Genomic DNA, 27988 nt, shown 5'->3' with positions numbered 1-27988 from the left:
TATTAGAAAACAGTTTATATTACAACAAAAAACTCTGTAAAAACATTTCATCCCAGGGAAAGCCTCCAGGGCTGAGGGGGTAGGGGATATTCAAAGCACACGGACAGCCCAGATTTGGGACGCCCTGTCCTTGGCCAGCTCCCACAGCACTGCGTGGTCCCGATCGTAGCCTTGGCCACCTGGGGGAGGGGGTAAGAGATGGGGAGATGGTTAGAGAGAGCTGGAGACTCCACTGCCCTTGGCCCTGTCAAAGTGCCTTCTCCCATACATATGCCCAACTTACCTTTCACATCTAGGATCCGGCCTTCGAACATTTGGCTGCAGATGTGGCCTGATTCATCGATGCTCCATGTCTGGCGGGGCAGGCGACTCTCAGCCCATAGCACCACCTTGGAGCCTGTGCTGGGGGGCCCAATCACCTGCAGGCTCATGGTGGGGGCCACCTGAGGCCCCAGGAAGTTGTCAGGCACAGTCCCTCCCCACCAGGACTCAACCAAACCCAAGACACCCTTGACACACCCAGCTTTGGCTCCTGGCTCTTATGGACTATGACTCTGAGCAAATCTCTTAATTCTTCTGGGCTTTGGTTTTCTCAGGGATAGGAATCTTCAAGTACTGGTTGTTGTGAGGGTTCAATGTGAGAAACCATAAAAGAGCTGGAAAAATATTAGCTCCTCCAGGAAGCCCTCCGTGACTGATTCTTGAAGTACAGGCTTTAGCAGCAGACAAGCCTCTACACACTTACTGGCTGTGTGGCTTTCAGCCAGTTACTTCTCTGTGCTCTGGTTTCCTTACCTAGAAAATGGGAAGTATAATAGAACCTGCCCCATAGTGCCCTCTAGGGATTACATGAGGCATTCACGTGAAGACATTTGCACAGGTGCCTCCAAATGCCACCTCAGGAAGGGCTCCCCTTGTCAGAGCTACTGATACTCCCTATTTTCCTTTCTTTATTTTTTCCTCTATTACACTTTTCATCATCTAAGGTACTAACATATTTTACTCATTTAAACTGTTTCTTTCTCTCCCCACTAGGTTGCAAGCTTTAGGAGGGCAAGAGTTGTTTTTTCACTGCTATATTCCCAGCACCTAGAACAGGGCCTGACACAGAGCAGGTGCTCAGGAAGAGTTTGTGGAGTGAATCTATCATGATTGAGAGGATTCACGTCTGTCACAGGATATCAGAGCTGGGCGTCCCTTAGAAGCATTTGTTTCAACACTCTTGCTTTGCAGAGAGGAGACAGAGACCAGAGAAGAGCCCGAATTGCCCAGGGGGTACACAGCCTGCATTCTGCATCTTCCCAGGGTCCTGGCGTATCTGTATCTGTCTCTCTGGTCCAAGGCAGAGTCCTGTTCCCGACTGGACTGGGACTCTGCAAAGTGGCCTTGTGAGTGTCTGGGGCCCTGGTGTCCCTGTCCCAGCCCCTAAGCCAGTACCTGGTTCTTCAGCAGCCCGTCCTCGTGGTACCAGATGCAGCTGCCTCCGGCCCGGGGCTCAGAGACCACCACACGGCCTGCCTTCATGTCTTCCACGTGGTCTGGCACTGCCAAGAATCCCCCCAGTGCTTCATTCCAGAGGCGGAAATAAGCCCGGCGCTGGTGACAGGGGGAGCTGAGAGTCAGGGGTCTCTGGATAGGGATGTTCCCACTCAGGTCCCCAACACTCTCAACTCAGGGCCCGCCAGTATCCCAAGCTCCCAAGCCCTTCCTCCTGCCCCAAACTTTCCTCGACCCGGCTTCTAAGTCACCCCTTCTTTCTCACACATATACGAGGGCACATACGTAGTGCACACCCACACAGTTCCACGTCTATAGAGACACCCACACACTGGCAGATACACCCAAGGCCCACATGGTTGTACAGGAGTTCACAACAGACACAGACACATGGATACACGCAGCCGTGCAAACTCAAACTCTCTGTTCCCCTAGCTGACTCCATGCCAGGCACTTCTGTTTGCTACAAGTTTGGATGCATGCAGGAATACAGATGCGCAAGAATACAGATGTGCACACACACACTTATAGAGAGAAACATATGCACCACCCACGCTGCTAAGGCACCACGGAAGGGCGGGCATTGGGCTGTCAGGTATCAGACCTGGCTCTGCCACGAACCACCTGGGGGTCTTGGATGGTGGTGACAGTAATAATAGCAATAATAATAATCACAGCTGATGTTTGTTGAGTGCTAAACCCCCAAGCACTGGTCTAAGGGCTTTACATACATTATGATCTTCAGTCCTCAAAACAACTCTGTCATACATATTATCCCCATTTTAAAGATGAGGAAACCGAGGGCCACGGAGGTAAAGTACTTGCCCAAGATTGCAGAGCAAATCCTTGTCCACTTCTCTGAGCCTTTATTTCCCCATCTGTGAAATGCGAGGGTTGGAGATAATCCCCAAGATTTTTTCTAGCAATGATGTTGTAGGAGACTGAAATAGGGACCACACAAATATCCTCACACAAAGACACACACTCTCAACAGTGTCACAAGTACAGGCACATGCAGTCACAAACACACTCTCACAGATGTACAGGGGGTGACACACATACCCCCAGAGGTCACCTCCAGAGGACACATGGATACATAGACACAAAAATGCCCTCCGAAGGGACGCACACGCACGCGCACACACACACACGGCCACGCCTCCACATAAATGCACGTGCACACAAATGAGACACACGTCCAGACATGCACTCATAGATACACGGAAACACAGGTATAGACACAGTATTTCCCAAAGTGAGATGTGCTTACTACTGGTTGGTGGTACATGAGATAATTTTCAGTGGATAAACTTATTGTTAAAATTGAACGGTAATGAGTGGAGGGAATAACTCAGTGGTAGAGTGCATACTCAGCATGCATGAGGTCCTGGGTTCAATCCTCAGTAGTTCCATTAAAAAATAAATAAAATTAAAATTAAAAAATTTGAATGGTAATGTATTTATCACAATGTCTATTAAGGAAAAATCATACATACACATCAAACCCCATGATTTTATGGATATTATTCCTTGGGCTAAGGATAAAGTAAAAAAAAAAAGTGAGTTGATTAAGAGGAAAATTTTAAGGAGATAATAGTTCAAGAGGAATGATGGTGTGACAAAAAATTGTCACAAAAGTACACAAATGCTCAGTTTGGGAAACACACAGCCAGACACACAGCCAGACAGGCCAGCCCAGATGCACTCAACACGCTACCCACCTGCTTGATGGGGTAGAGGGAGCCCACCCTCTGGGTCCCACTGTACGTCAGCCAGTTGGTGATCTCACAGCTGCCCACCAGCCACTGGCGGCCCCGGAAATCGCTGTGCTCACACAGCACCCAGCTGGGCCCAGCAAGAGCCAGAGACACAGGAAGACAGACAGACAGACAGACAAACAGGTAGAGGAGGAGGCACAACCATCAGAACGTTCTCCACCTCCTCTTCTCTCATGCTGGGACTCCTCTGCCTAGGGTTTATCTTTCTGTCCTGGGAAGGGTGGAGGGAGGGGCTGCGAAGTAGACCTGAGGTTTGCAGGGCAGAGTAGGGTCCTGGAAAGGCCCCCAGGCTGGGGTCCAAGCCCTGAGTGCCAGTGACGTTTCTCAGCCTGCACTTCTCCCCCCTCCCACCTGGCTTGGAGGGGAGTAGAGTAGAAGTGGGAGGGAAGACCTGGAAAACCCCCTCACTCACTGGCAGCCCCCGCGCCCGCAGGACACACTTACACGCCCCCCTTGATCCGCACAGACAGCACGTGGTTGTTGAAGCCCTCGGCTTGCAGGCTCCGCACCTCCCTGCTGAGCTCAATCTCCTTCCCCTCGAAGCACTCCAGTCCGTACAGGAAAATGGACGGCTCTGAAAAGTGCTGTGGGCCCAGGGGCACGGACAAGGGAGAAGGCCATGAGAGCCCCAGACTCAGCCCCGCAGTTCCAGACCCCTGACTCCCAGTATTTCAGGCCCTTTTTCCTCCTGAGCTCCACCCAACAGGGCCCCTGCCTCCTGGACACTGCCCACTGGGTGCTCTCCAGGATTCTCAGATGCAGCATGTGCCAGACGGAGTCCACTGCCCCTCAAACCTCTTCCCCACAGTAAATGGCACTTCTAAGAAAGTGCTAAGAATTATACTGATCATTAGAGCTGTTCTTGTTTACTCAGGGCTTACTACATGTTAGGTTCTGTGCTAAGTGCTCTACCTGATCTCACTGGAACTTCTCAACAACCCTCTACAGTAGGTGCTGTTATTATCCCCACGTAGAGGGAAACGGAGGCAGGAGACGGTAACCCACTTGCTCAGGCCCCTAAAGCTGCGCTTCAGAACCAGGTCTGTCTTCAGAGCCCAGCGTGTAGTTGTAAAGAGCTTGGACTCTGGAGCTGGGCTGCCTTGGGAGAACCTGGCTGTGTCTATTGCCAGCTGTGTGACCTGGAGCAAGTCGCATGACCTCTCTGTGCCTTGGTTTTCACTTTGGAAAAAGGGAGACCATAATAAGTAACATAGCTCATAGGGCTGTGGTGAGGATGAAATGCCTGAGTCCATGGGAAGCCTTTTAAACACTGCCTGGAGCAAAGTACAGTAAATGTGCTGCCCCCCCCCCCACTGGCTGCCCCCACTGGCCACCCCGTCAGTCACCAAGTCCCACAGACTCCAGCTCCTTAATTCAGCCCATGTCACTTCTCTCCCAGTCTTCCTGGTCTAGGACATCATCATTTGTTACAGATGACTGTAGCAGCAGCCCCACCGCCTTCCCCTCTCCACCTGTTCCCCTCCCCACCGACCACGCAGCAGGGCCATCTTTCTGTTTCATTCCTCCCTGCCCAGAACCACCACTTCAGGGGTTCGCCCCTGCCCCCAGCCCACCCCTGAGTGCTAGCCCTTCCTGACCCCGTCCCACCTGGGTGTCAGGACACACCACTCTGCACTGTCACCTTTCTGTCCATGTGACCATGGGTTCCTTGAAGGCAAAGCTGTCTCTGATTTATTTCAGGATCCCCAGGACCTATATCAGCCAGGGCTTAATAGATCTCTAGTAGGTTCAACTAGCTTTGAAGCCCTGGGGTCAAGGGGACCTGGGATGGTTCTGAAAAAGACCACTGCCTCAGGGGGTGCCTGGAACTGGACGGGGTTACTCACCAGGGGCACCCTCCGGAGAGAGCCCAGGACTGTGGAGGCCAGGCAGCCCATGGCTGTGAGAGTGGGGAACTCGCCCTCGGAGAGAATGTGCTGTTCACCCTCAAAGTTCTTCTCATCAAACAGGATCCAGCTGGGGAAGGGAAGAGTGGAGGATATGAGTGGGTGTTTGAGCCCACGCTGTCCTCAGCCTGCCTGGGTGCCCCTGAGATATAGCAGAGTGGATGCAGACTTGATGGAGGGTTCCCCCTGTCCAGGGGAGGCCAAGGATGAACAGGCACTGCAGCAGCAGAGACTAAGGTCAGACTTAAGAAAGGACTGAATAAAATCATACTGCCCTACAGGGGGAAATTTGGCAACATCAAGCAAAACTCCATGCACAATTACTCAGCAATCCCATTTCTCAGTATCTATCCCAAGGACACCTTTAAAAAACATGAAATGACACATATACAAGGCCATTTATTACAGCACTGTTTACAGTGTCAGACTGAGAGCAGCCAAATGTCCAGCAATAGGGGATTGGTTGAAGAGACTAACAGTCTGGAATATAGCACAGCAGTCAAAAAGAATGAGGAAGAGCTCTTAAAGGGCTATAAAGAGGTCTCCAAACTGTTAAGTAAAAACAAACAAACAAACAAAAAAACAAAAAAACCAAGGTGCATACAATGTTTACAGTATGCTTCCTTTTAAAAAAATTGAGATATAATTTGCATACCATAAAACTGACTCCTTTAAAGTATACAATTCAGTACTCTTTAAGTATATTCACCAGGTTGTTGTATGCTTCTTTTTGTGTAAGAAAATGGAGGAAGAAAACAAAATATATTTGGTTTCTATAGTTATATGTAAATTTGTATGAGTGTATATGTGCTTATATTCTTCAAAAAGAAACAATGGATGAATAAACTAAACACTAAAAAAAAAATTACCTATAAGGGAGGGAGGGGGAAAGGTAGCAGGAACAGAGATGAAAACTTATTTTTTTAAGTCTTGACTTTGGAACTGTTATGGACTGAATGTTGTGTCTCCCTGAAATTCATATGCTGAAGCCCTAACCTCCAATGTGATGGCCTTTCCAAGGTAATTAGGTTTAGATGAGGTCATAAGGGTAGAGTCCCCATGATGGGATTAGTGTCTTTGTAAGAAGAGATAGGAGCTCTCTCTCAGCCATGTGAGAACACACCAAGAAGACAGCCATCTGCCAACCAGGAAGAGAGCCCTCATCAGGGAACTGAATCAACTGACACCTTGATCTTGGACTTCCCAACCAACAGATCTGTGGGAAGATAAATTCCTGTTGTTTAAGCCACCCAATGTATGGTATTTTGTTATGGTAGCCCAAGTTGACAAAGAAAGAAACCCTGTAAACATTTTATGCAATTAAAAAACAGAAATAAATATAAGTAAGAAGTATTCCTAAAAACTGAAATAAACAAATGAACCTTACTATGTATCAGGTTGGTGGCATAACCACACAGAAAAAAGGATTATTTCAAATGTCTTAAAAACCCAATATTTTGAACTGTACATACCTAATGGGATGTAGGTGAATGTTCTGGGGACAAAAAGAACAACAGAAAGCTCAAACAGCATTCACTAGTTTTTACTGTTAGTAGTAATAATAGCATTATAATTTTGAAACACCTAGCATGCAGATTTCAGCCTCTAAACAGCATTACCCATCAAAAGCAACCAGGGTTCTTTTGGAAATGGCTGATTCCAGATTTGAGGCAAAAAAGATGTACTAAATGATCCTGAAGCATCTTATTGTACCAGAAAAACAAGGAAGTTTTTAAAAAGCTATTGGGGTCATATCAAAAGTACCCAGGAGGCAACTTGGAGGGGCTCCCATTTGCCAAAGATAAAACAATTTGAGTACACAAAAGAGCACTGACTCCCATGGAATGGAGCACTTCAAATACTTAAAAACCCATGAGTTATAACAATACTTTAAAAAATCCTCATTGGTCAGCTTTGGAGGTTGCTAGGGCATTAATTCAGAAATTATTCTGAAAATTGACGAGAAAGGGGCAAACACTGATTCTTGGGAAAAGGTCAAACTGCCTTTTTTGTATGAAGCATTTTAGGTAAACAAATAGTTGAAAAGGGAAAGTTCTTTATAGAAGTATTCCAGCTAATACATGTAGAAGGAATAACAAAAATTAGGAAATCATAATTTTGTAACCTCTAAAGAAATAATATATCTAGGCAATTATCATCAATGGATGCTAAAAATCATTAGGTGAAAGGTAAATGAGGAATCTTATAATGTATAGATCTTAATATCATTAAAATGGAACAACCAGACATGCAGCTCCTGATGTGATGCAGTGAGAAGTACACGCACCGCCTATGCAGTCTTCCTGCCAACAAAACACCCTGAATCTCATCAAGCCTTTAGAGCTAAATACCAATTTACAGGAAATATGGGACACAGAGGAACAAGTTAGAAACAACGCCAGGAAGCAATCAGTCAAATACAGAAAATGGGAAACTTACAGGGCAAATTATTGAGCTTCTTCAAACGAATAAATGTCGTAAAACAAAATGAAGTGGGGGGGACTGTTATACCTTAGAGATCAAACAGATCCAATGCAATGCGTGGACCTTGTCTGGATCCTGAGAAAAACAAACCAATTTCATAAAGGCATTTTTTGAGACAATGGGAGGAATGTGAACATGGACTGGGTATTAGGTAATAGTAAATTACTGATAATTTGATTTGATGTGGTAATAACTTGTGGATATGTGGGGGGTGGGGTCCTTTCTTATTAGAGACGCACATTTAAGTATTTACCTGTGAAATTTTATTTTGGGTCGGGGACTTAAAATAGCCCACTTTAAAAATAAAAAAGGGAAAAGGAATAGATGGAACAAGATTGAGGTTCTTTATACTATACTGTCTACAAGTTTTACGTTTTCCATTAAAATTTTATTTTGCTTTAAGATTGAATGATTTGAGACAGAATAGCTAATCTCAAGGAAACTAAATGAAAGAAATCATTTGAAAGAAAGACCTTCCTATAGACCCGACTTCCAATCTGAGTTAAGCGCTTCAGGGCAGGTGCACCTCATCTCCTCTCCCTCAGGTCCTTACCTGCCGCCGAGGACACGGCAAGACTGGGGCTGGAAAGAGGAGGGCAGAGATGTCTGGTCATCCTCGAAGGAGATATGGTCGCCCAGGAAGTCGGGGCCAGAAAAAAGCTGAATCTGGCGGCAGAGACGGGAAGAGATGAGAGTGAAGGAGAGCGACGGAGTGAGATAGAATGGGGAAGAAGGAGAGACAGTTGAAATGAGGGAAGAAGAAACAAAGGACCCCAACAGCTCCTTTACCTTTGAGACGAAGTGCAGATTGTGCTCTCCGACCTGAAGGGAAGGACCAAAGTTTCGAGGCTTAAGGAGGGTACCAGCCCCTAGCCTCAGTTCCTCTGATTTCAATATTTCCGACTCTTTCCCAGCTGCCGAACTGACCGGGTCTGCATTAGCGGTGTCCCTTCCCAGAGAACCCGCCCCCAGAGCTCCGAGCCTGGTCCTTCCAGGTCCTTACGCGGAGGGCGCATCCCAAGCTCCGCCCCCGCCCCAAGAGGCTCCGCCCCCGCGGCGGGCACGCACCTGCAGGACCGGCTGCAGAGAGGCGAGGGCGCTGTTGCCCGCGCCCCAGTCGTCGCAGTTACGGTACACCCCCTTCTCCAGCACGTACTGCTCCCCCGAGAAGCCCACCTCCTGATAGGCCACCCACCTGCAGGAAGAGCGGGGAGCGGGTCAGCTAGGCGGAGCCGGCACCTCTGCTGGGACCGCCCCTGGCCTGTCCCACTCCGGGAGCCCCCGTCACTCACACGCCACTGAGCACATGGATGGCCTGCGTGCGGGGTCCATGTCCCGCCAGCTCCACGTCCCGCAATGCCTCGCTCACCTCCACGCCGTGCCCCTCGAAGTCCATGGCCTCAAACAGCACCAAGGCCGGGTCCCCGAAGTCCTGGACCCCAGGGACAGTCAGGTTTCTCCTGCCCACCGACGGAAACCCCTGGGAGTGCCCAGGCCCCAAGGACGCATCCCACCAGGGGACTTTGTTTCGGGTGAGGTGATCAATGTGGCCTGGGGAAGGGGAGCAGGAAGGAGAGAGGCTAGACCTCAGGGAACACTTCAGGTGCTCTGGAGAACACGGAGAGGGGGCACAAATTCTTCCCTCAACAAATTGTACCGGGGGAAGTATGGCTGTGGCCAGAGACGAGATATCCCAATTCTCTTGCTTACCGTCCGGATGACCCGCAGGGAGGTCAGCGCCTCGTTATAGCCTCCCCAGTGTGACCAATCAGCGTATTCCCCCTCCTCCAGCAGATACTGGTGGCCCCGGAAACCTTCCTTCTCGTAACCCACCCAGCTGGGGGAAGGGGGAAGCAGACGAACAGACTCAGTCGCAGGAAGCCCATAGATGTGTGAGATAGCTGCCCCCACCCCGAGGCAGCCCAGGTCACTTCCCACCCCCGAGGATAGAGGCCAGTGGGGAGAATGGGGTAGAAGGAAGGGTCCTGAGTCTCACCAGCCCCCAAGAACTCGCAGGGACCCCACTGAGGCCAAGTGGGGGCTCTGGCTGTCCTCTGGCTGCTGAAGGTTATAGATGTCTCGGCTCACTTCCCAACTCTGGCCTTGAAAGTCTGGGGCCTCATACACCACAGCCTGGGGGGCGAGGTGGGGGAGAGGGGTGGTTTAAGGTTGGTGGGATCTGGACCCAGACATATCCAGCCAACCCAGAATAACTCTACCTAGCACCAGCCCAGAGCTAAGCCCTCCCACTTCCTCACTGAGCCCCATGCCCTTACCCAAGTCCTGTCTCTTCCCCAGCCTCTGACCTGATCCTTACATATCAAAAGTCAGTTCCTAGTGAGCCCATCCGTTTCCATGGTCTCCCTGACCGTGACCAAGCCTCTGGTCTGCAGCACCTTCCTCTCCCATCTTCTAGTCCAGACCATGATAACCACACACGCACACACTCCCCACCCAGCCACCCAAAGGCCCTCTTTGACACTAAAGCCCAGACTCTTACCTTGGGCTCCCCTGGCTTCTCCACACTCGGGCAGCCCTGCAGAGGATATGGAGCTGAGACACCAGCCCAGAGGTGGGGGAAGGCAGATGGGGCTGGTGACCTAGGGGTTACTTGTTCCAGAGACTCCTAAAAATAGCCAACCCATGTCCTCCCTCTCCCCCATCCCCTTGGACTAATCCTCCCTCTTCTCCAATCCCATTCCCAGTAGGAGCTCCCAGGCCCTGCCTCTTTCCCCAGACTACAGGATAAGGCTACTTGGGACCAGCTGCTGCTTACCAATCTCATGGGCTTCAGGGAGCCCACACTGGGGTCTGATGCACCCCATGCCTCTGAGGTGGGGTACTCTCCAGGCTCCAGGATGCAGGGAGTGTTTTCAAAGAAGGGTTTGGGGTATAGAAGCCACCTGGGGAGAGGCAGAGAGGCAGCTGCACCCCAGACTCCCAGGAACACAGATTATGGATGGGGTGGAAGGTTTAGAAGGGAGGAGGTTTTGAAGGAGAGGTCCCCCTCAAGGGGACCCTGGGGGACATTTCAGGCCCCCATAATCTCCTGCAGCAGCCACTCATCTCCCTTCCTTTGACCTGGCACACTCTAATTTCACACAGCAGCTGGAGAGTTCTAGCACCCATACCTGGGTAGTTCCCCATTAGCCTCACAATTAGACCAGCTGCACAAAGAGGCCTTTTTGCTCTGTCCCCCTGCCTTCCTCCTGGGCCTCTCATCTCCCCACTTGCTGCTTTCTCTGGTCATACTGAACTTTCAAAGCTTAGATCTCTCGTCTCTGGGCCTTTACAGGTGCTGTTCCCTCTGCTAGTATACTCTTTTCCTCATTCATTCAACTAACAAATATTTAGGGGGATCTACCCCATGCCAAGGCCCTGCTTCAGGCATCTGGGATACAGTAGTGAACAAAATGTACAAAGTCCCAGCCCTCATGGAGCTTAGATTCTCCTGGGGCTAACTCATCCCAGCTGAGGGGTCTCCTCCTCCAGGAAGGCTTCTCTGATCTCAGGCTGCTTTGGTGCTGTTCTTTGCTCCTGAAGCCCCATACTCCTCCATCCTGGAAATCTGGATTGCTACTGTCTGCTTGCTTGCCTGGCCCCACCAGTAGACTTAGTACATTTTGAGGGCAGGAACTATGCCCTGTCACCTGTGTGTCCCTAGCACCCAGCACAGTAAATGTTTAGTGAAGGGTTTCCAGAACAGCGCAGACTCACAGTCCTGCAGAGACAGTGGCGGATGCCACCTGCAGGGGCCTCTCCAGGCGCTGGGGGTCTTCCAAGGCCTCAGTAAGCTTCACTTGCTGCCCCTTGAGGCCCTCCTCAGAGTACAGACTGATTTCTGGGGTAATGTAGTCCTGCAGAAGAAGGGTGGAAAAATGAAGTGTAAAACAACACCCTGCAGCAGCTACCCCCGACCACATCTGCCTCCCTAAGTCTGCCTAGCTGGGGCTCCTGGGGGCTTCTGGGAAAGCTCTGTGGCCATCTCCTCAGAAGCCAGAAAGCTGACTGGGGTGTTCTCTGCAAGGTTGGCCAGACAAGCCTGAGACTAAAACCTTGCTGGTCTGGTGCTGGCCCTTGGGGACCTGAGACCAAAGTTCCCAGCAGGAGCCTGCCAAGTGCCTTGCTCTTTGCCTTGGCTCTGGGAGCCTGATTTTCAGGCTGCTGGCTGGACGGGCATGATGGACAACCACTTCCTGAGGTCTAGCTTTGACCCTTCCTTTGTTTATAGTTCCTGCCCCTGTCCAGACTGGCTTCCACCTGCAACTCATCCCAGGAACCAGCAGTTCCTCTCTGCATTCTGGGTGTTTCTTCCTCCCCAGGATCATTTTCATTTACAAACTCCTTCATCAAATGATTATGAAGCATCTACTAAGTGCAAGTCATGTGCTAAGGGCCTGTCCTACCCCTTTTCATTTGGTCCTCCCAATGGGAGTTATTACGCCATTCACAGGCTAGGAAAGTGAGGCTCAGTGAAGTTAAGCAGCCTGCCTGAGGGCACACAGCCTGTAAGTAGCAGGGCGAAGAACAGAGCAGTGTAGTTTTTGTTCACTGTTGCAACCCAGCACCTCCCACATGCCTGGAACACACTAGGCTGAATGAATCAAATGAACCCAGGTCCATCTGACTTCAGAAAAGTCCTTGTTTTTCTCTTGTACCTCATTACCTCCCACATGAAGATGAATTTATTGTGAGAAGTTCACAGTAAATTGTCCACAAACATTTGTGTGTTTCTGGGGAGGCTTTGAAAACTCTTGTCCTCTCCTTTGCATGGCTGGGCCACTGCCCTAGTTAAGACTCGTCCTGTCTTACCGGGAGGATTGCAACAGCTCTGAACTCCATTAAAAACAGAAAAAACAAAACAAAACAAAAAACCAAAAACATCCGCTAGGCCCTGCTTTTAGACTTATGCTTTCTCTTCTGGGTCTCTCTAGTGGCCAAAGTGGCTTTTTCAAGCTTAATTTTAGTAGTTTGTAAATTTGTGTTATGAAAACAATGTTATTTTCCCCCACTTTACAGATATGAAATTATAGTATGGACAATGTCTTTTCAAACCATGTACCCCTCCCTCAGAGTTCAGGGGTGCCCCTCGGCTGGAAATCACAGCCCTTTCTGGTCTTCCTGCCTCCAGGATCCCCACCTCATCTTTTCTCCTCCTGGCAACCAGAGGGATGTTTATAAATCTCTAATCTGGTTATATGGCATTCCTGCTTCAAATCCAGCCCTCATACTGTATTGACCGTGAATCCTGTGGGGCAAAGAGCAGGTCTCCCCCACCTGCTCTTTGCCTGGCACAGTGCCTGCCACACAGCAGACATTAATGAGCATCTGTGAGCAAATGAATCAACACACATCCGTGGCACCTGGGGTCTGGCTGTGGGCCTGAAAGCCTGGGCCCTGGGTCGGGGGTGAGCTCCCACAGCCACTCCCCACACACTTCTGTTGCTCTAACTGAATCCTTCTCCAGCACTAGCTCAAACTCCCCCAGGCTGCTTTCTCAAACTGAGGCTTGGCCTTTGTCTGGCCCCTGCCTCCCCAAGCCAATCTGAGCACCCCCAGAACCCCTTTCTTCTCCAGTTGGCTTCAAGGTCAGGAATCTATAGGTGAGTCCACAGTAAACCCCCTTCAGGCTCCGACCCCGTATGATCTTTCCCAGAAATTTCAACTCTAGGTACCTGAGGCCATCTCCCTCCTCAGGGCCCAGGGCTGAGGGTAGACGGGGCACATCTGGTCCCTACCCACAACTACTCACTCTGACTACCCTTCTCAGGGAGCCAATGCCTTGGGTACTCCATGCTGGCCCGGGGGCTCCGAGTTCCACATCTCCTTCAGGGAGGACCAGCTTCTGGCCCCGGAACTCCGGCTCTTCATACAGCACCCAGCTGTGGGCACAGAGACCCAGAGTCACTGGGTGGGGAGAGGATGTACCCCAAGGCAGGGTCTCTGGGTAGCTGAGGAGGTTTCTGCCAGGTTGGCCTGGGCACTTCTCACTGCCCTCACATTCCCCAGGTTCACACGCAAGAACCCCGCAGGGCACTTCACACTCACCAGCCTCGGACCACCCGTATAGAGGCCACACAGGCCCAACCAGAAGCATCAGCAGTGTCTTCCCAAACATCCCTGCTGCTGCCTTGGCAGCCAGGCTCTGAGAAGAGGATCATCTGGAGAAGGCATGGAAGGGGTCCTCAGGCCCTAGCCCCAGGCCCTAGCCCCAGGCCCCTGCCTCCTGCTGCCCCACCCACTTGCCCTCTACCCCCTACCTTTCCAGGCCTGGTGTTCAGCTTGCCCTGGGTCTTCAATGCTGGGCTCTGGAATGAAGGACGGTGATAAGTCTTATGGGGTTGCCTCTTTACTGCCTCCCACAACTGGCCATTCCAGGGATCCCACATCCTCCCTATTGGCCTCCACCCCCAAAGAGGTGGCCCACAGGGGATGCTACACTTGTTCCCAACCCCCAGGGGCTTCATCACCCTATCCCAGGAGCTGGGTGTCTATCACTCCCCTTCCCCAGCTTCCAAGATACCAGACCACCAAGCTCTTTGGAATCCGAATCTCCTGCTCTTCGGATAAGAAGACTGTGGCCCAGATAAACGTGATCACACTGAACTAGACCTCAGACCCAAGCCTCTGGCCCCTGGAGACTGCTTCCCAGTGCCAAGATCCTTATACCATCCAAACCCTGGTGCAGGTGAGACCAGGCCCCCTCCCTTACCCACCCAAGGCCTCACTCACCCACCCCTCCGGGGGCTGGGCACGCACGGACTTCTCTGGAGGTGGCCTTTCGCTGTAGAGCAGGGGCAGCTGTCCTGCCACCTTCCTGACCCCTGGTGCCCCATGAGGTGGCAGAGTAGATAGTTTTGCACCCAATGGTTCCAAGGTGGGGGTCTCCTTGGGGGCAGGCAGCAGACCCCCAAAGAGAAGGCTGCCTCCAAGACGGGAAGTGGGCCTGCTGCCTGCTTGCCACTCTGGCCCCAGTTCTGGGAGGGAGCCCTTGGCACCTGCCACGTGCCTCTTCATCATCTCCAGAGGAGAGCAAGAGACTTGGGGGGGCCGGGCAGGGTGGGAAGGGCTGGGCCCGGCTTTCTCCTGCCTGCGCTGGAGCTTTTCATCGTCACTCAGGTAGGGGTTCTCCAGTTCTTCCTCCTCCTCTCCCTTCTCGTCCTCTTTTTCTTCCAGTGTGGGCACCTCCTGGGGGCTGGGTCCCAGCACCCATGGCCCAGGCTGGTCCTCCTCAATGGCCGGCAGCGTGGCATACATGGCCAGGTAGGAGGAGCGGGGGGCTCGAGGCAGCCGATGAGTGCGGAGGATTTCAGGGGGCTCCATGCTCCGTAGGGTATCCAGGAAAATCTCCAGGTCTGCCGTTAGGGCCACTTCCTCCTCCTCCCTTGATGGCTCCAGGAGCGCCTTGCCCTTGGTGGAGTCAGGGACAAGCTGGGACTCTGGGCTGGCCTCTGCTCTCATCGGCGCTGGGGCCAGGGGGCCTCCTGGGCTGGGAGACACCTTGCCCACTGAGAAGGCAACAGGGAGAACAGCAGGGTCCTGGGCAACCACTTTCTGGGCAGAAGATGGGGCAGCAGAAGCACCGGGGCCCTGGACAACCTCTTCCTTGGTGAGGGGAGGGGCAGGGCTGCCTTCAGAACCCTGGACAACCTCTTTTTGGGTGCTAGGGCTGCCTTCTGGGCCCTGGACAACCTTGGTTGGTTTGGAGGATGAGGCAGCAAGAGCACTCGGATCCTGTACTACCTCTTTCTGGGGGGAAAGGGAGAAGATAGGGACATTTTCAGAGTCCTGAACAACCTTATTCCTTGGGGAGGATGGAGCAGAAAGACCTCCTTGGCTGGTGACAGCCTTCCTTCTTACAGAGGATGGAGCAAGAGATTGTCCAGGGACTGTAACCACCTCAGTCTTCACCATGGGCAGGATGGTGGCAGCAGGGGGATCTGGAAGCCCCTCCCTTTTTACAGAGGGCAGGGCCTGGGGTACCCTGGGCTCAAGACTAAGCTGGGCCCTAGCATGAACAGGTACCTCAGGCTTATCTGGCAGGTGAACTAGGCCCAGGGAGGGATTTGGGGTCTGGAGTCCAGGAGAAGAGGGTACTGGTGCGTGGTCCTGAGAGGTCTGGAGAGGGAGCTGGGTGGGTCTGGAGGCACTCTGCACCCTCGGGACCTCAGGGACCCTGGCATTCTGGGCTCTGTCCTGGTCTTGGTCTGGGTGGGCTGCAAGGACATCCTGGTTCTGAGGTGGGTGAGCACCCTCTGGGATGCCTGCAGGGGCCTGGGAAGATCTGTCCTTTGGCTCTGCTGCCCCTGTCTCAGGCAGCTGCCCCAGGGCTGCACCCTCTGAGTTGCCCAGATCTGGGCTCCTTGGCACAACAGCTGTGGGTCTGGGAAGCCGGCTGGCAAGTGGGCTACGCTCAGCAGGCACAAGGCTGGTTAGCAGCTCCAGGGCCTGACTGCGGCTGGGTGAGCCCTCAGCGCGGGGGCTCACCACCATTGCCCGTATCGTGCGGACAGCATTGCGGCCCCTTGGCAGGGCCTCGCCTGAGAACGTTGGCCCCACAGCATTGGTCACAGAGCTGGTCACCCGTCGGTCCACGTGCCCTCCCACCACCATGGTGGTCCGCACAGTGCGCGTCACCCGCCGTTCCTCGAGGCTCCAGGGGCTCCCACTGTTGAGACTCACACCTGGGTGGGGGCTTGGCTCACGGGGCCCATGTACCGGCACCAAAAACTCAGTCCTGGCTACACCTCCCGGGCTTGGCGGCTCAGTCCTGGCGTCCTGAGGGCTGCCATCACCCTGGTCCACAGCCCCCTTGGGCCTTCCCACTGGCCTTTTCTCCTTGATAGGTAGTGTATACTTCTTGGAAAAGATGGGCCCATGGCTCTGGAAGCTCCTGGAGCCAGCCCCATCCCTGGGGCCCTGGTGACTCATAGTCTCTTCTTCCTGTACAGCAAAGCCATTGACTTCCTCTCGACGGTGGCTATACTCAAACATCTCCTCCTGGGGGGCTTCCAACTGGGCCCCTGATACCAGGGACACCTTGTGAAAACGGTGTTTGATCTCTTCCTGGGCAGGGGGCCGCTGCCGCCATGTCAGTGTGGCACTCACCACTCGGGCCTTGTCCTGAGCCAGGGGCCCACTTGCCTCCTCCATGTTGGGCCCCGGCAACCTGTCCTGAGGTGTCCTTGGCCCACTGTGGTCCAGCTCGCTGTAGGTGGTGCCAGGAAGAAGAGAGACAGGGTCAGGAGGTGGTGAGGGTGGCTCTCTGCAGTACAGACCAACTACCCCTGACAAAGTCAGGCTGGGTAACCTCCCGCAAGTCATTGACCTTTTGGGTCTTCGTTTCCTCATCTGTAAAATGGGCATGATCCTCTCAGCCCTCCCACCCCTCTCCCCATTTTCAGGTGGTCTCCTATGCCAGGGTCCTTTAAGGGATGAAGTTGAAGCCTAAGCCTGGAAGGAGAAAGGAGGGAGACAGCAGAAAGGTATATGTGTCTGGCCCACTAGTCTGTGGATGGGCTGTGACTCTGCCTAAGGAACCCCGGGGTTAGTCCTCCAGGAGCCAAAAATTAGAGAACTGGAAAGCTAAGAACTAGGCAAGCATTGCTCTGACCCTGCTTCTGACCATTACAAGGGACGGGAAGGAAAGATAGCTTTGGGCTCAAGAAAAGCTGGGTTCCCCCAGCCCTGTCACTCACTAGCAGGATGACCTTGGGCAGCCACTTCTCCCCGTCAAGCTTCAGGGCCCCCAGAACTGGAATAACAAGAGTATTTGCTTCACAGGGTTATTGTCAGGACCCAGTAAGAGAGAAAGAATGAAAACTCACTTTATAAATTAAAACACTGGCTCATAAGCTTCCCACTGTCACCTCGGAGAATTGTGACCAAACATGAGGTGTGCACATGTGGGTCCTAGCATGAGCATGTGGTGATAACTTGTGTTGGAGCCTCAGTGCACATCTGTGGGTCTGAATGAAGCACCACAGGGTGCAGCATTTTGGACTTGAATGTATTTTCCCTCAGTTTTCTCCTCTAAGATTATTTCCCCCATTGTACAGATGAAGAAGCTGAGGGTCAGAGAAGAGGGATGACTGGTCCAGGATGATGCAGCTGCTAAGTTGCGAAGTCAGGGTTTGAATTCATATCTGAATCCATATTCAGGCATCCTCCCCTCTGCCCCTGAGGCCAAGTCTCCGAGCACACCCAGCTATTCCTGTGATCCTCTTGGGCAAAGTACATCTCACCTCTACTCCTTGAGGGGTGGGGCCTGGGACTTACTTCTTTTCTGACCCTTCCTTGATCTCTCTAGGTCTCCATTACTTCCTTTACCAAATAGGGGATACTAATAACAACTGCCTAAGAGGAACTTTAAGTTCCCTAGAAACTCTCCCATGAATCTCTCTGTTTTAATAATAGTAACATCAACAACACCAGCCATTTACTGAGGGCTAACTCTGTGCCAGACATCTTGCTAACTGCTTTTTGTTCATTGTCCTATTGAATCTTCAAGAGAATCCCATGCATTTGATGCCTCATAAATTATTCACTATGGAAAACAGTATGGAGTTTCCTTAAAAAACTAAAAATAGAGCTACCATATGATCCAGCAATCCCACTCCTGGGTTTATACCAGGAAAAGATGAAAACTCTAATTCAAAAAGATACATGCACCCTAATGTTCACAGCAGCACTATTTACAATAGCCAAGACATGGAAACAATCCAAGTGTCCATCAACAGAAAATTGGCTTAAGAAGATATATACATGGAGAGAGGGAGAAAAAGAGAGAGAGAGAGAGAGAGAGAGAGAGAGAGAGAGAGAGAGAGAGAGAGAGAGGAATATTACTCAGCCATAAAAAAGAATGGAAATATTGACATCTGCAGCAATATGGATGGATCTAGGGAATATTATACTTAATGAAGTAAGTCAGACAGAGAAAGACAAATATTATGATATCACTTACATGTGGAATCTAAAAAATAATACAAATGAACTCATTTACAAAATAGAAACAGACTCACAGACATAGAAAACAAACTTATGGTTATCAAAGGGAAAAGGGGAGAGGATGGATAAACTGGGGGTATGGAATTAATGATACAAACTACTATATATAAAATAGAACTCAGCCATAAAAAAGAATAAAATAATGCCATTTGCAGCAACATGGATGGACCTGGAGATCATCATTCTAAGTGAAGTAAGCCAGAAAAAGAAAGAAAAATACCATGTGATACCACTTATATGTGAAATCTAAAACAAACAAACAAAAGACAAACGAAATTATTTACAAAACAGAAACAGACTCACAGGCATAGAAAATGAACTTATGGTTATCAGAGGGGAAGGGGATGGGAAGGGATAAATTGGGAGTTCAAGATTTACAGATACTAATATATATAAAATAGATAAATAACAAATTCATAATGCATAGCGCAGGGAACCATATTCAATATCTTGTAGTAACCTATGGCGAAAAAGAATATGAAAGCAAATATATGTATGTTCATGTATGACTGAAGCATTGTGCTGTACACCAGAAATGGATACAACATTGTAAACTGACTATACTTCAATAAAAATATAGAGAGAGAAAAAAATAAACAAGGGTTAACTATACAGCAAGGGAACTATATTCAAAATCTTGTAATAATCTATAATGGAAAATAATCTGAAAAATATATATATATATGTAACTAAATCACTTTGCTGTATACCTAAAACTAACACAATATTGTAAATCAACTATACTTCAAGTTAAAAAAAGAGAATAAGTTATTAGTAAATTATAAACAAACATTGCCATTTTGCATATGAGGGGGAAAAAAGTCTCAGAGAGGTTATGAAATTTGCTTAGAGTCACACAGTAGCAGAGGCAAGAGTAGAACTCAACCCTAAGGGCTTAACCACCAAATCAAATTCCCTAATGCATCTGGTGAACTGAGACTCTATGGTTTGAAGATTTACTTCTAAAGGAGGCCACAGCAGTCCTGGAGGGGCCATGCAGCCCCAACTCCGACTTGCAGGCTATACTGAGCAGGGCAATCCTATTTTCAGTTCTCAAGGGCCTGAGGGGTCAACCTGTCTTCAGATCTGTTCCACCTCTCCTTGATGCAGCCCTCAGACCATTATAAGGGAAGTTAAGGCCAGAAATGGACCCATGCCCCCAACTTCCCTCCCCTTCTATTTCCTGTCCTCCTGAGAAGCTGGTGGAACCCAGAACTTTGACCCTGTCTTGTGGCCTCAGTAGTGACTCAGGTTTTATAAGGGCAGAGATGAATGGGGCTGAGGCCCAGGGAAGCCTGACCTGATTCCGGGACCACTGGTGGCTATGAGAGCATGTGGCCTGGCCTGGGACAGGATCTGAGTGGCCCCAGAAAAGCCTTGTGTATGGGGGAGGTGAGGGGCTGAGATGGATGCCCAGTCCTTTCCTCAGGCCAAAATTCCTGACAGTGACACAATAAGACATTTGAGGCCCTGGATTGTAGCCCTTTACTGAGGCCCAACCCTCTTCCCTGTCCTCACTAGGGAGCCCCCTTTCTTCCAACAGAGCCCCTGTCCTCCTTGCTAGGACTGGTCCCTCATGGAGCTTCGCCCTGGCGGATTCCCCCACGTGTCAACTTTATTTCTGACAAACATTAACAACTACCGTTCACTAAAATTCCCTGTCCCTGATGGTACTGATAGTAAGGGGCAAAGCCTGGGTTCTAAGTCATTTATTCATTCATTCACTTGTTTGCTCATTCATTCATTCATTCAGTGCTAACTGTGTTAAGTGATGCCCTAGGCCCTGGTAAGATTCATTTAAAGCCAATTTTCTCTTGAAGTTGGTATCCGAGCAGTCCAGGGGTCAAAGAATTAGGCATAAAAACAGGAACCATATTTGGAAGACCCCATAGATTATGGCAAAGCAACAGGAGAGCAGCTTCAAAGGAAGCCTTCGGTGATCAGATCAGATATTATCAGTCACCTCTCAACAATCAGAATTCAATGCCTCTCTCAACCCAGCCCCTGGACAACACCCCTGGTAGTCATTTCACAAACATGTGGTCATTCTCTGCTGCTAGCATACCTCTAGGGACAGGGAGGTCACAATTTGACAGCTGACCCATCCCTGGAGAGTCATGACTGCTAGAATGTTCTTCAAACTATGCAGGAATATGCCTGCCTATAGCTCCTCTGTTTTGTTCTTCCTCTGAAGACACACCCCAGTGACCCAGGATGGCTCTCCTAGGCCAGCAGAAATGCCTATTCCCAGAGCCGTCTCTTCTCCAGGGCCCTGGACCAGAGGTGGATTTGTCGGCAGGATAACCTGTGACCTCCAAACCAGGTGTGTGGGAAAGGGAGAGGCTGAGGAGGGGATGGGGGGGGAGTGTGGGAAAGAGCCTTGTCTAACCCAACAAGTCCTGGATTCTCTCTGCTTACCTGTGAGTCACCCCCAAACTAGGCCAAACCAGTCCACAGGCCCACAGCACATGCTGCGTCACACACAGGCACACACAGACACACGGCACAGGCACACAGAGTCACAAAGGCACAAAAACATATACAGACACTTACCAGACCTACACAATCAGACACACAAACACACAATCAGAGATAGACACAGTAGACACACATATCACACACACAGAAACACATAGAGACAATGACACATGCACACATTCATGATAAACACATGGTCAATTCACAGCCCCCAGCCTACCTCCCCTTGAAATTTACCTTCACTTGGACAGGTGTACACACATAGATGCATACACAGCTTACATATTCCCACTTGCAGCCCCAACTATGTCCTGCCTCGTATTTGCCAATCCTGGCCCAGAGAACCCACCCCCAGAAAGGAGACCTAGAAGGACGTCATCCCTGAAGGTTCGCTTCTTCCCTCTCTAAGTGAGCGCTAGCCTCCTTGCGTCTGTCATTATCCACCTGTACCCAAAATAGCCTGGGAGTGGCAGCCGAGTCCCCCAGCTAAACCTACTGCTCCTTCCTTGACCCTCTCCAGGGCCTGCCTCCTCCACCCACCCTCCCTCTCTCTGCGGTCCTCCCCAAGCTGGAGCACACACACACCCTGCAGCGTGTCTGAGCCAGCCTGGGTCCCACGTCTCTCTCTTCCTTGCAAGATCATTACCCTGACTCCTGCCCAGAGGCCTGGGCATCCCTGCTGCTGCCTCTGCTAGCACAGTGCTGCCAAATCCGCCTCCACTCACAGGTCGCAGAAAGCCCTTGAGTCTGCACAGCAACCACACTCATCCCTCCACTGTCTGCACTGGGCCCACGGGCATCCATGAGAGGCATCGTAGAGAAGGAATTAGAACACAAGCACTCAGCTTCAAATTCTGGCCCCTTCAGTTTCTAGTTGACTTTGAGCAAGTGCTGAAACCTGTCTGAGCCTTAGTTTCCCAGTTGTAATTGGGGTGGGATAGTGAGGATTAAGTAGAATTATGCTTAGAAAACAAACCATAAATGACAGTCACCACCATCATCAGAAGGAAATCCTCAGAGCCCCGTTGGAGGCCCAATACCCCTCCTGGTGGTTCTAGAGAGGTTCCATGTTTGCCTCCTCTTCAGTGAGTTTTAGGGGACCCATTCTTCCACCTCGGAGCCCACCAGGCAGATTTGGGAGAGTCATCTCAACACAAACAAAAGCTGAGGCTTGAGAACCTTAGCACCGTGGCCGCCAACACAAAGCCAGGTGGGGTGATTATTACTGCAGCTGAGGCGTTATTAATAAGCATCCCTGCTGTTTCCACAGCCCAACTCTCTGGAGTTCAAAGTGTTTTCCTGTAAGCACCTCCTCCTTCCTCATCTCACGCTACCAAATCTACTTGACAACTCAAGGTCCGGAGAGGTTAAGCAACTTGCCCCAGGACATCTAGCACTCTGACTGAGTGTCTTTTCTCAGGCTGGGAATGTGGTCTCCTGAAGAGGCCCAGGCAGTGGTAGGTGTTGCTAAGGATAAGGTGACCCCTCTCTCATTCCTTCCATGACAGGATATCCCCTCCTCAGGTGGACAGAGGAGGAGAGCAGCAGTGGGTCCCAGGAGGTAGCCTGTGGATGAGGGGAGGGGAAGGAGGGCAGAGTTGGGAAGGGGAGGGGATGGCAGTCAGCTCAAGCTCAGGGAGCTGAATGAATGGGCTGTTAGTTGCAGAAGCTCAGAGACAAGATAGAGACCCCAGAGAGGGCAGCCAGGCCAGTTTCCCCTCCCCACGTTACCCTACATGGAGGCTGAAGTCTACTCACCGTCTGTGAGGGGACCCAGGCGGCCAGCCAGCCTGGAGCTCCTGCCGCTGGGCCGCGCTCCTCTGATGTAGATGTGGGGCTCTGAGCCGGGGCTCCTGGGGCGGGTCAGTCAGGCACCTTGTGATGGGGCGGAGCCCCTGCGGAGGCTCCTGCCAGCCCCTGGATTCCTCAGGGCCGCAGGGGTGGGGAGCTGGTTGGGCCGGTTTGGGCTCCTCACTCTCCTCCCCAGGTGCTTGCCCCCGCCCCCGCATGGTGACAGTGATGTGGTAGCGGGTCCTCCTGGCACAGGGACGCTCATGTAAGGACTGGGCTGGCTCTGACAGGGCTGGCCCCGGACTGGCAGTCTCGCCCTTTGCCCCCTCTGCCCTGGGGGAGGATGCTGGGCGGGGCAGCATGTCTCCCAGGTTGCTGAGTGGCTCAGGCCTCAGAGGAAACTTCAGGGCTGTGTACAGGGGTTGCAGGCAGGCACAGGCTGGAGATCTCTGTTCCAAATGTCCAGGAGCTGGCACCAAGCATGAGGGGCACTTGGCTGCAGCAGGCTCCGCTGAAGTCACCGCCAGGGCGAGGCTCTCTGGCCCCATGGAGGCATACCTGGCCAGGTCAGAGGCGCTGCCCACAGCTGGCCTCTGTAGGCGTCCCAGAGGTTCAGCAGGCCCCCCTGAGCTGTGTCGTCGCTTCCAAAGCCAGGAACCACAGCTCCCTGCCTGAATGTCCCATTCTGAGAGGCTCTGGACTTGAGCCTGAGGGAAAGCAGAAGCAGGGACCTGGTGACAGCATCTCCCCCTGCCCTCTGGGTACCCTCAACACTCCTGGATGCCCACCTTGACACAGGAGGAGCTGAGCCGAGCTCTGACAACAAGCAGAGTTGCCATAAGGAGAGGCTTCCAGGGCCACAAGAGCTGGGCAAGGAAGCAGATCTCTGGAAAGGCCCTTCAGCATTTAACTCACCCCTTCGCATTCTACATATGAGGATAGTGAGGCCCAGAGGACACTGACATGACTAAAGTCACACAGTGAGGGCTCCTGACTCTCAGGCCAACTGCTAATTTCCCAGGAGTCCACTGGCCTCTGGCCCTTTGGCACCAGCTGCCCTGGGGATTAGGGGCTGTATAGGTATGCCTGCCACAAGTGCCCATGGCCTCTGCCCACCCCAGGCTTCCAGAGAGCCTGCAGCCACCTCCCCAGTGCCCTCCCAGACTGAGATTCCCAAACACACCTGGGAGGAGGTACCTGGACACAGACATGTTCCTGGGACACTGACCTTTGTCTACTGTCTTCTCCGGAGGCACAGTCTAGATGTGGCAGTGAGGGGAGAGGGCTCAGGCCCCCAGACTCATATGGACACTGCCCCTCAAAACCAAGGTTTTTGTTCTTGGCAACAGAGGAGCCAAGTCTGGGGTCAGATTCCTCCTAGCAGGGGCCCTTGATCCCAAATGCACCAATTTATTCATCTATGAAATAGATGCAGCCTCTCATTCCCCAAGGGCTGAACATCTCAAGAAACAGGAGGGTTGGGTGATTAGTGTGGGGGCCGAGAGCAAGTCAACCTGGGCTCTGTTACTTCCTAGCTGCAATACCTCTTGCACCCCATTTGTAAAGTAGGTGTGATAATAACAGTACCTGCTTCCTGGGAGTGCTGTGAAGATGCTATGAGATAATCCATGCAGAGTACCCAGCACATAATGAGTACTCAATTAAACACTAGTAATTATTGATGGTATTCAGGACCATAGAGAGACACATGGCTGCTTGAGCCACCTCCAGAAGAAGCCCTCTGCTCCTCCGGGGTGGGGGGGGGCATCCTGTCTCTGTACCATCCATGGCTCAGGTCCCCACTGCAGATGGAGAAACTGTAGCTAGAAGGTTAAAGCCACTGGTCTAGCGTCACCCTTGGGGGCCATGCTAGGAAGTGGGGAAAAGGGGCCAAAGAGAAGGTCAAGCTAAAGGTGGGAGTGTGGCAAAGGGGGTCCTGAGAAGAGGCACTGCCTTACATGTCTCCCTGAGGGGCTCCAACATTAAGCAGCTGTTTCCTAAGCATCTAGGCCCCATGCTGAGTGTTCTACATCAGTTACCTTATTTCTCACAAAAGCACCTAAGAGGCTCTGTTGTCTCCATTTTGCAGATGGGGAAACTGAGTTTCAGAGGTGGGAAGTGATCTGCCCAGGGTAACACAATGAATCCCTGGCAGAGAAAGGAGAAGAGCACTCCAGTTGCCTAGCTTGTAAGTCAGGGTTCTCAAGGCCAGCCCAGCCCTTCCCAGAGCTTCTGCTCCCCTCCCCCACACTTGGATTCTCTCCTACCTTGAGGCTGACATTGCTGGTGCTGCCCTGGCCCTGGGCCAGGTCAGGGCAGCTCTGGCCACCCCAGGGCCTAGGAAGGAAGCACAGGGAAGGGAATGAAGTAGCTTTCTCCTCTCCCACCCCCAGACTGGACCTGGTGATGCCCCCTCTCTTTTTTCAGGGCTCATGGGCAGGATGAGCTCCTAAAACCTTGTTGGGAGGAGGAAGTCTGTGCAGCAGCCTCCTCTCTGCTCTCTCCCCCTGCACCCCCAGAGACAGAGAGACAGGGATGGACTTGGGACCAAAATGGAGACGAGGCCTGTATCAGGGCCAGAATACAGAAAAAGGACAGTGCCCTAATAATTCAAAAGCTCACCATTTGCTGAGGCTCTTCTCCCTATGCCAGGCTTAGGACTACATGTTATGCCTACATAATCTCCTTTAAGCCTCACGATAATCCTAAAAGGTGGGTATTAGTGTCCCCATTTTTCAGATAAGGTAACCAAGGCCCAGAAAGATATAAAGTAAGTGAATTGCCTGGAGTCACACAGCTAGTAAGCCTTGGAGTTAAGACACTAGGATGGCTCCACTACAAAGACTATTTGGTCATCACCACACTAACGGGGACAAGATGGAGAAGTGCCTTGGCTGCCCGCTCTGTGCACTCTGCCCCCATCCCAGACAATCAGCAGAGATAGAAGTCCTGTACCTCAGTGCCAGAGTTCCATTCTCATGGCCAGTGAGAACCAAGTCCAAGTGTACACACCACATGGAATGTACCATCATGTTAGCCCAGGAGCATGCGCAGTCTCTTCCCTGCCCTCCTCGTTACTGACTCACCTGCACTACTGACTCACCTGCACCCCCACCCTGCCTCCTCTCAAGTGGGGAAAGGGAGGAGCACTGCCTTCTGGCCTATAGGGCAGGTTCCTGCCAGGCAGGGTAAAGGGAGGGGGTGTGTCTTCCAGGCAGGGCACTGGCAGGGTGTGGGCACCACTGGCACCCAGGCATAGGGTAGTTAGGCCTTCCCCTCCCTTCTCTGTTTGGTGTGAGACAACAGTACAAACCCCTCCCCTCACCCTGGCCCCACCACGCCCCCAACCCTCCCAGGGCAGGCTGAAGACAGCTATGTCATGATAAGATCAGAACAAATTGCCCAGTAACTGCATAGACATACAAACATTTGTGCCTGAGAGCACACCCCACATTCTTTACAGATATAGGGACTGTGAGCCACTGGGGTCCTATTTGCTACCCCATTGCAGCCATTCAGCTTGGCCATTCACAAAGATTTTTTCCTCCTTCTCAGACGTCAGCTACCAGTGAACCGGCTAGGAGAGATGAATTAACTTGTTCAAGGTCATGTGGTCAGGGGCACCTAGGGTTAGGACAGAGCTCTGGGCCCCTGGCTTGCAGTCCTGAAATCTCTCCAGGCAACAGAGCAGCCCAGTGCTTCAGGATGTGAGCCCTGGAGTCAGGTTGCATAAACCTGTGTCCCAGCTCCACCACTTCCCAGCTGTGTGACTGGGGAAGTGACGTCACCTCTCTGAACCTCCATTTACGTATCTGAATCACACAAAATACCTGATTCGTACAGCTGCTGTGAGGATAAACTGAGATAATACAGGTAAGGCACCAGGCAAGTGGCAAATAAAAGTTTATTGGTATTACAATCTGGGGTAACAGGGGAAACTTCTTCCTGGCATCTAAGGGTAAATGCAGGGCAGTCTAAGCCAACTTAGGAACCTGTCACACTTGTGACAAAGGGACATGAAGACCAGAGTTAAACTAGCCTGTGATGTGAGAATCAAAGTCCACAGAGGCGGGAGGAGCTATATTTGCCTTTCAACAGTCTCCAGAGAGGAAATCATTGTCTGCAGGCCGCCTGCCAGTCTTAGGAAATTACAAAATTTGTTTTAATGTTTTAAAAAAGCACAGGGACTTTATAAAGTCCACATATCCAAAATCATGGTACACCAATAGGTATATTTTTATGCTCCCACTCATACACGCTCATTTGAACATCCACTACATTCAAGACACACATGAACACCCTTCTGCCCAGGGGCACCCCACGCGGCCCTCCTCCTCCAAACTCCTCACCTATCCTGGGATCTGGCCTCCTCCGGGGTCCGCTTCCCCTTGCGCTTCCTCCGGGCCCCTAGCCTGGCCAGGTGGCGGGCCAAACGGGCCCCCAGGCCCCCGCGCCCCTCGGCCATGGCAAGGGCAAGGTCCCGGGCTCGGGGTGTCGGGTCACCTGACTGCTCCAGGCCCCGGGTCCACCCGGATCCCGCTCATTTGCAGAGAAGCGCCTCCTCCAGCCCGCCTCCCTGAGCAAATAGTGCCCCGCCCGCAGGGAGCCGAGGGCTGGGGGTACCGATCCAGATGCTACCCATGCCCCAGGGCAGAGGGTGCGCTCTGCAGGGGTCATCCTCAACCGAGCCACTTTCCTGAGCCCTCGCCCCCCCGATGCCCCCACCTCCCCCAGTCCCCGTGGCCTAGTTCTCGGTCCTGTCCGTGCTACTTCTTTAGGCCTCCGGAGGCGACAATGGCCTGAGGGAGGCTGGCAGCCCCCAAGCTGAACCTGCCACAGGTAGGCGGGGAAACAGAGGCCTGGGGCTAAAACGGGCCAAGAGGCTGGACTGAGCAAAGTGTCTTTCCCGCCCCCTCAGGAGGAGGAGCTAGAACGTAAGGGCGAGGCCAGGGGAAGGACTGAGTGTGGTCTTGTAGGTGGGTGGGGCCTAGCCTGAACGGTTGGCATGCTGGGCGGGGCCAAAAAGGGGACGGGGTGAGCTGGAAA

At 51.8% G+C, this 27988-nt stretch overlaps 1 protein-coding gene across 3 annotated transcripts; it reads right to left on the bottom strand.

Moving 5' to 3' along the window:
* On the bottom strand, nt 1-27645 carry CRYBG2 (crystallin beta-gamma domain containing 2). 3 transcript variants are annotated; one of them, XM_015240154.3, is made up of 22 exons: nt 27292-27645; nt 25210-25279; nt 22910-23649; nt 14399-16874; nt 13927-13974; nt 13715-13827; nt 13419-13548; nt 11384-11523; nt 10443-10569; nt 10167-10202; nt 9663-9799; nt 9377-9503; nt 8959-9098; nt 8735-8861; nt 8456-8488; nt 8220-8332; nt 5123-5252; nt 3720-3859; nt 3219-3342; nt 1438-1596; nt 284-443; nt 1-179 (listed from the first exon to the last, which is right to left on the bottom strand). In XM_015240154.3, exons 1-22 carry the CDS (start codon nt 27405-27407, stop codon nt 91-93), a joined length of 5475 nt encoding a protein of 1824 aa, XP_015095640.3. In that variant the 5' UTR covers nt 27408-27645; the 3' UTR covers nt 1-90. The 3 variants fall into 3 exon arrangements, with proteins under 3 accessions (XP_015095640.3, XP_072831161.1, XP_031539727.2); XM_072975060.1 differs by having other exon boundaries at nt 16775-16874; XM_031683867.2 differs by lacking the exons at nt 1-179; nt 284-443; nt 1438-1596 and adding an exon at nt 1603-2375.
* Nucleotides 27646-27988: the final 343 nt, after the last annotated feature.

This window comes from Vicugna pacos, chromosome 13 (genome assembly GCF_048564905.1).
Source record: "Vicugna pacos chromosome 13, VicPac4, whole genome shotgun sequence".
Lineage (NCBI taxonomy): Eukaryota > Metazoa > Chordata > Mammalia > Artiodactyla > Camelidae > Vicugna > Vicugna pacos.
Note: the sequence above shows the minus strand (reverse complement) of the source record. Positions and strands in the feature narration are given on the sequence as shown.

What these genes read in the sequence shown, in the direction of transcription:
- CRYBG2 (XM_015240154.3), bottom strand. Translation starts at nt 27,407, where the DNA reads ATGGCCGAGGGGCGCGGGGGCCTGGGGGCCCGTTTGGCCCGCCACCTG. An exon ending in CCCAGCCCCCGGAGGGGTGG is followed by an intron (nt 13,975 to 14,398) that starts GTGAGTGAGGCC and finishes CCTTCATTCCAG; the next exon opens with AGCCCAGCATTGAAGACCCA. An exon ending in CTCTCCGGAGGGTGCCCCTG is followed by an intron (nt 3,860 to 5,122) that starts GTGAGTAACCCC and finishes CTGGGCCCACAG; the next exon opens with CACTTTTCAGAGCCGTCCAT.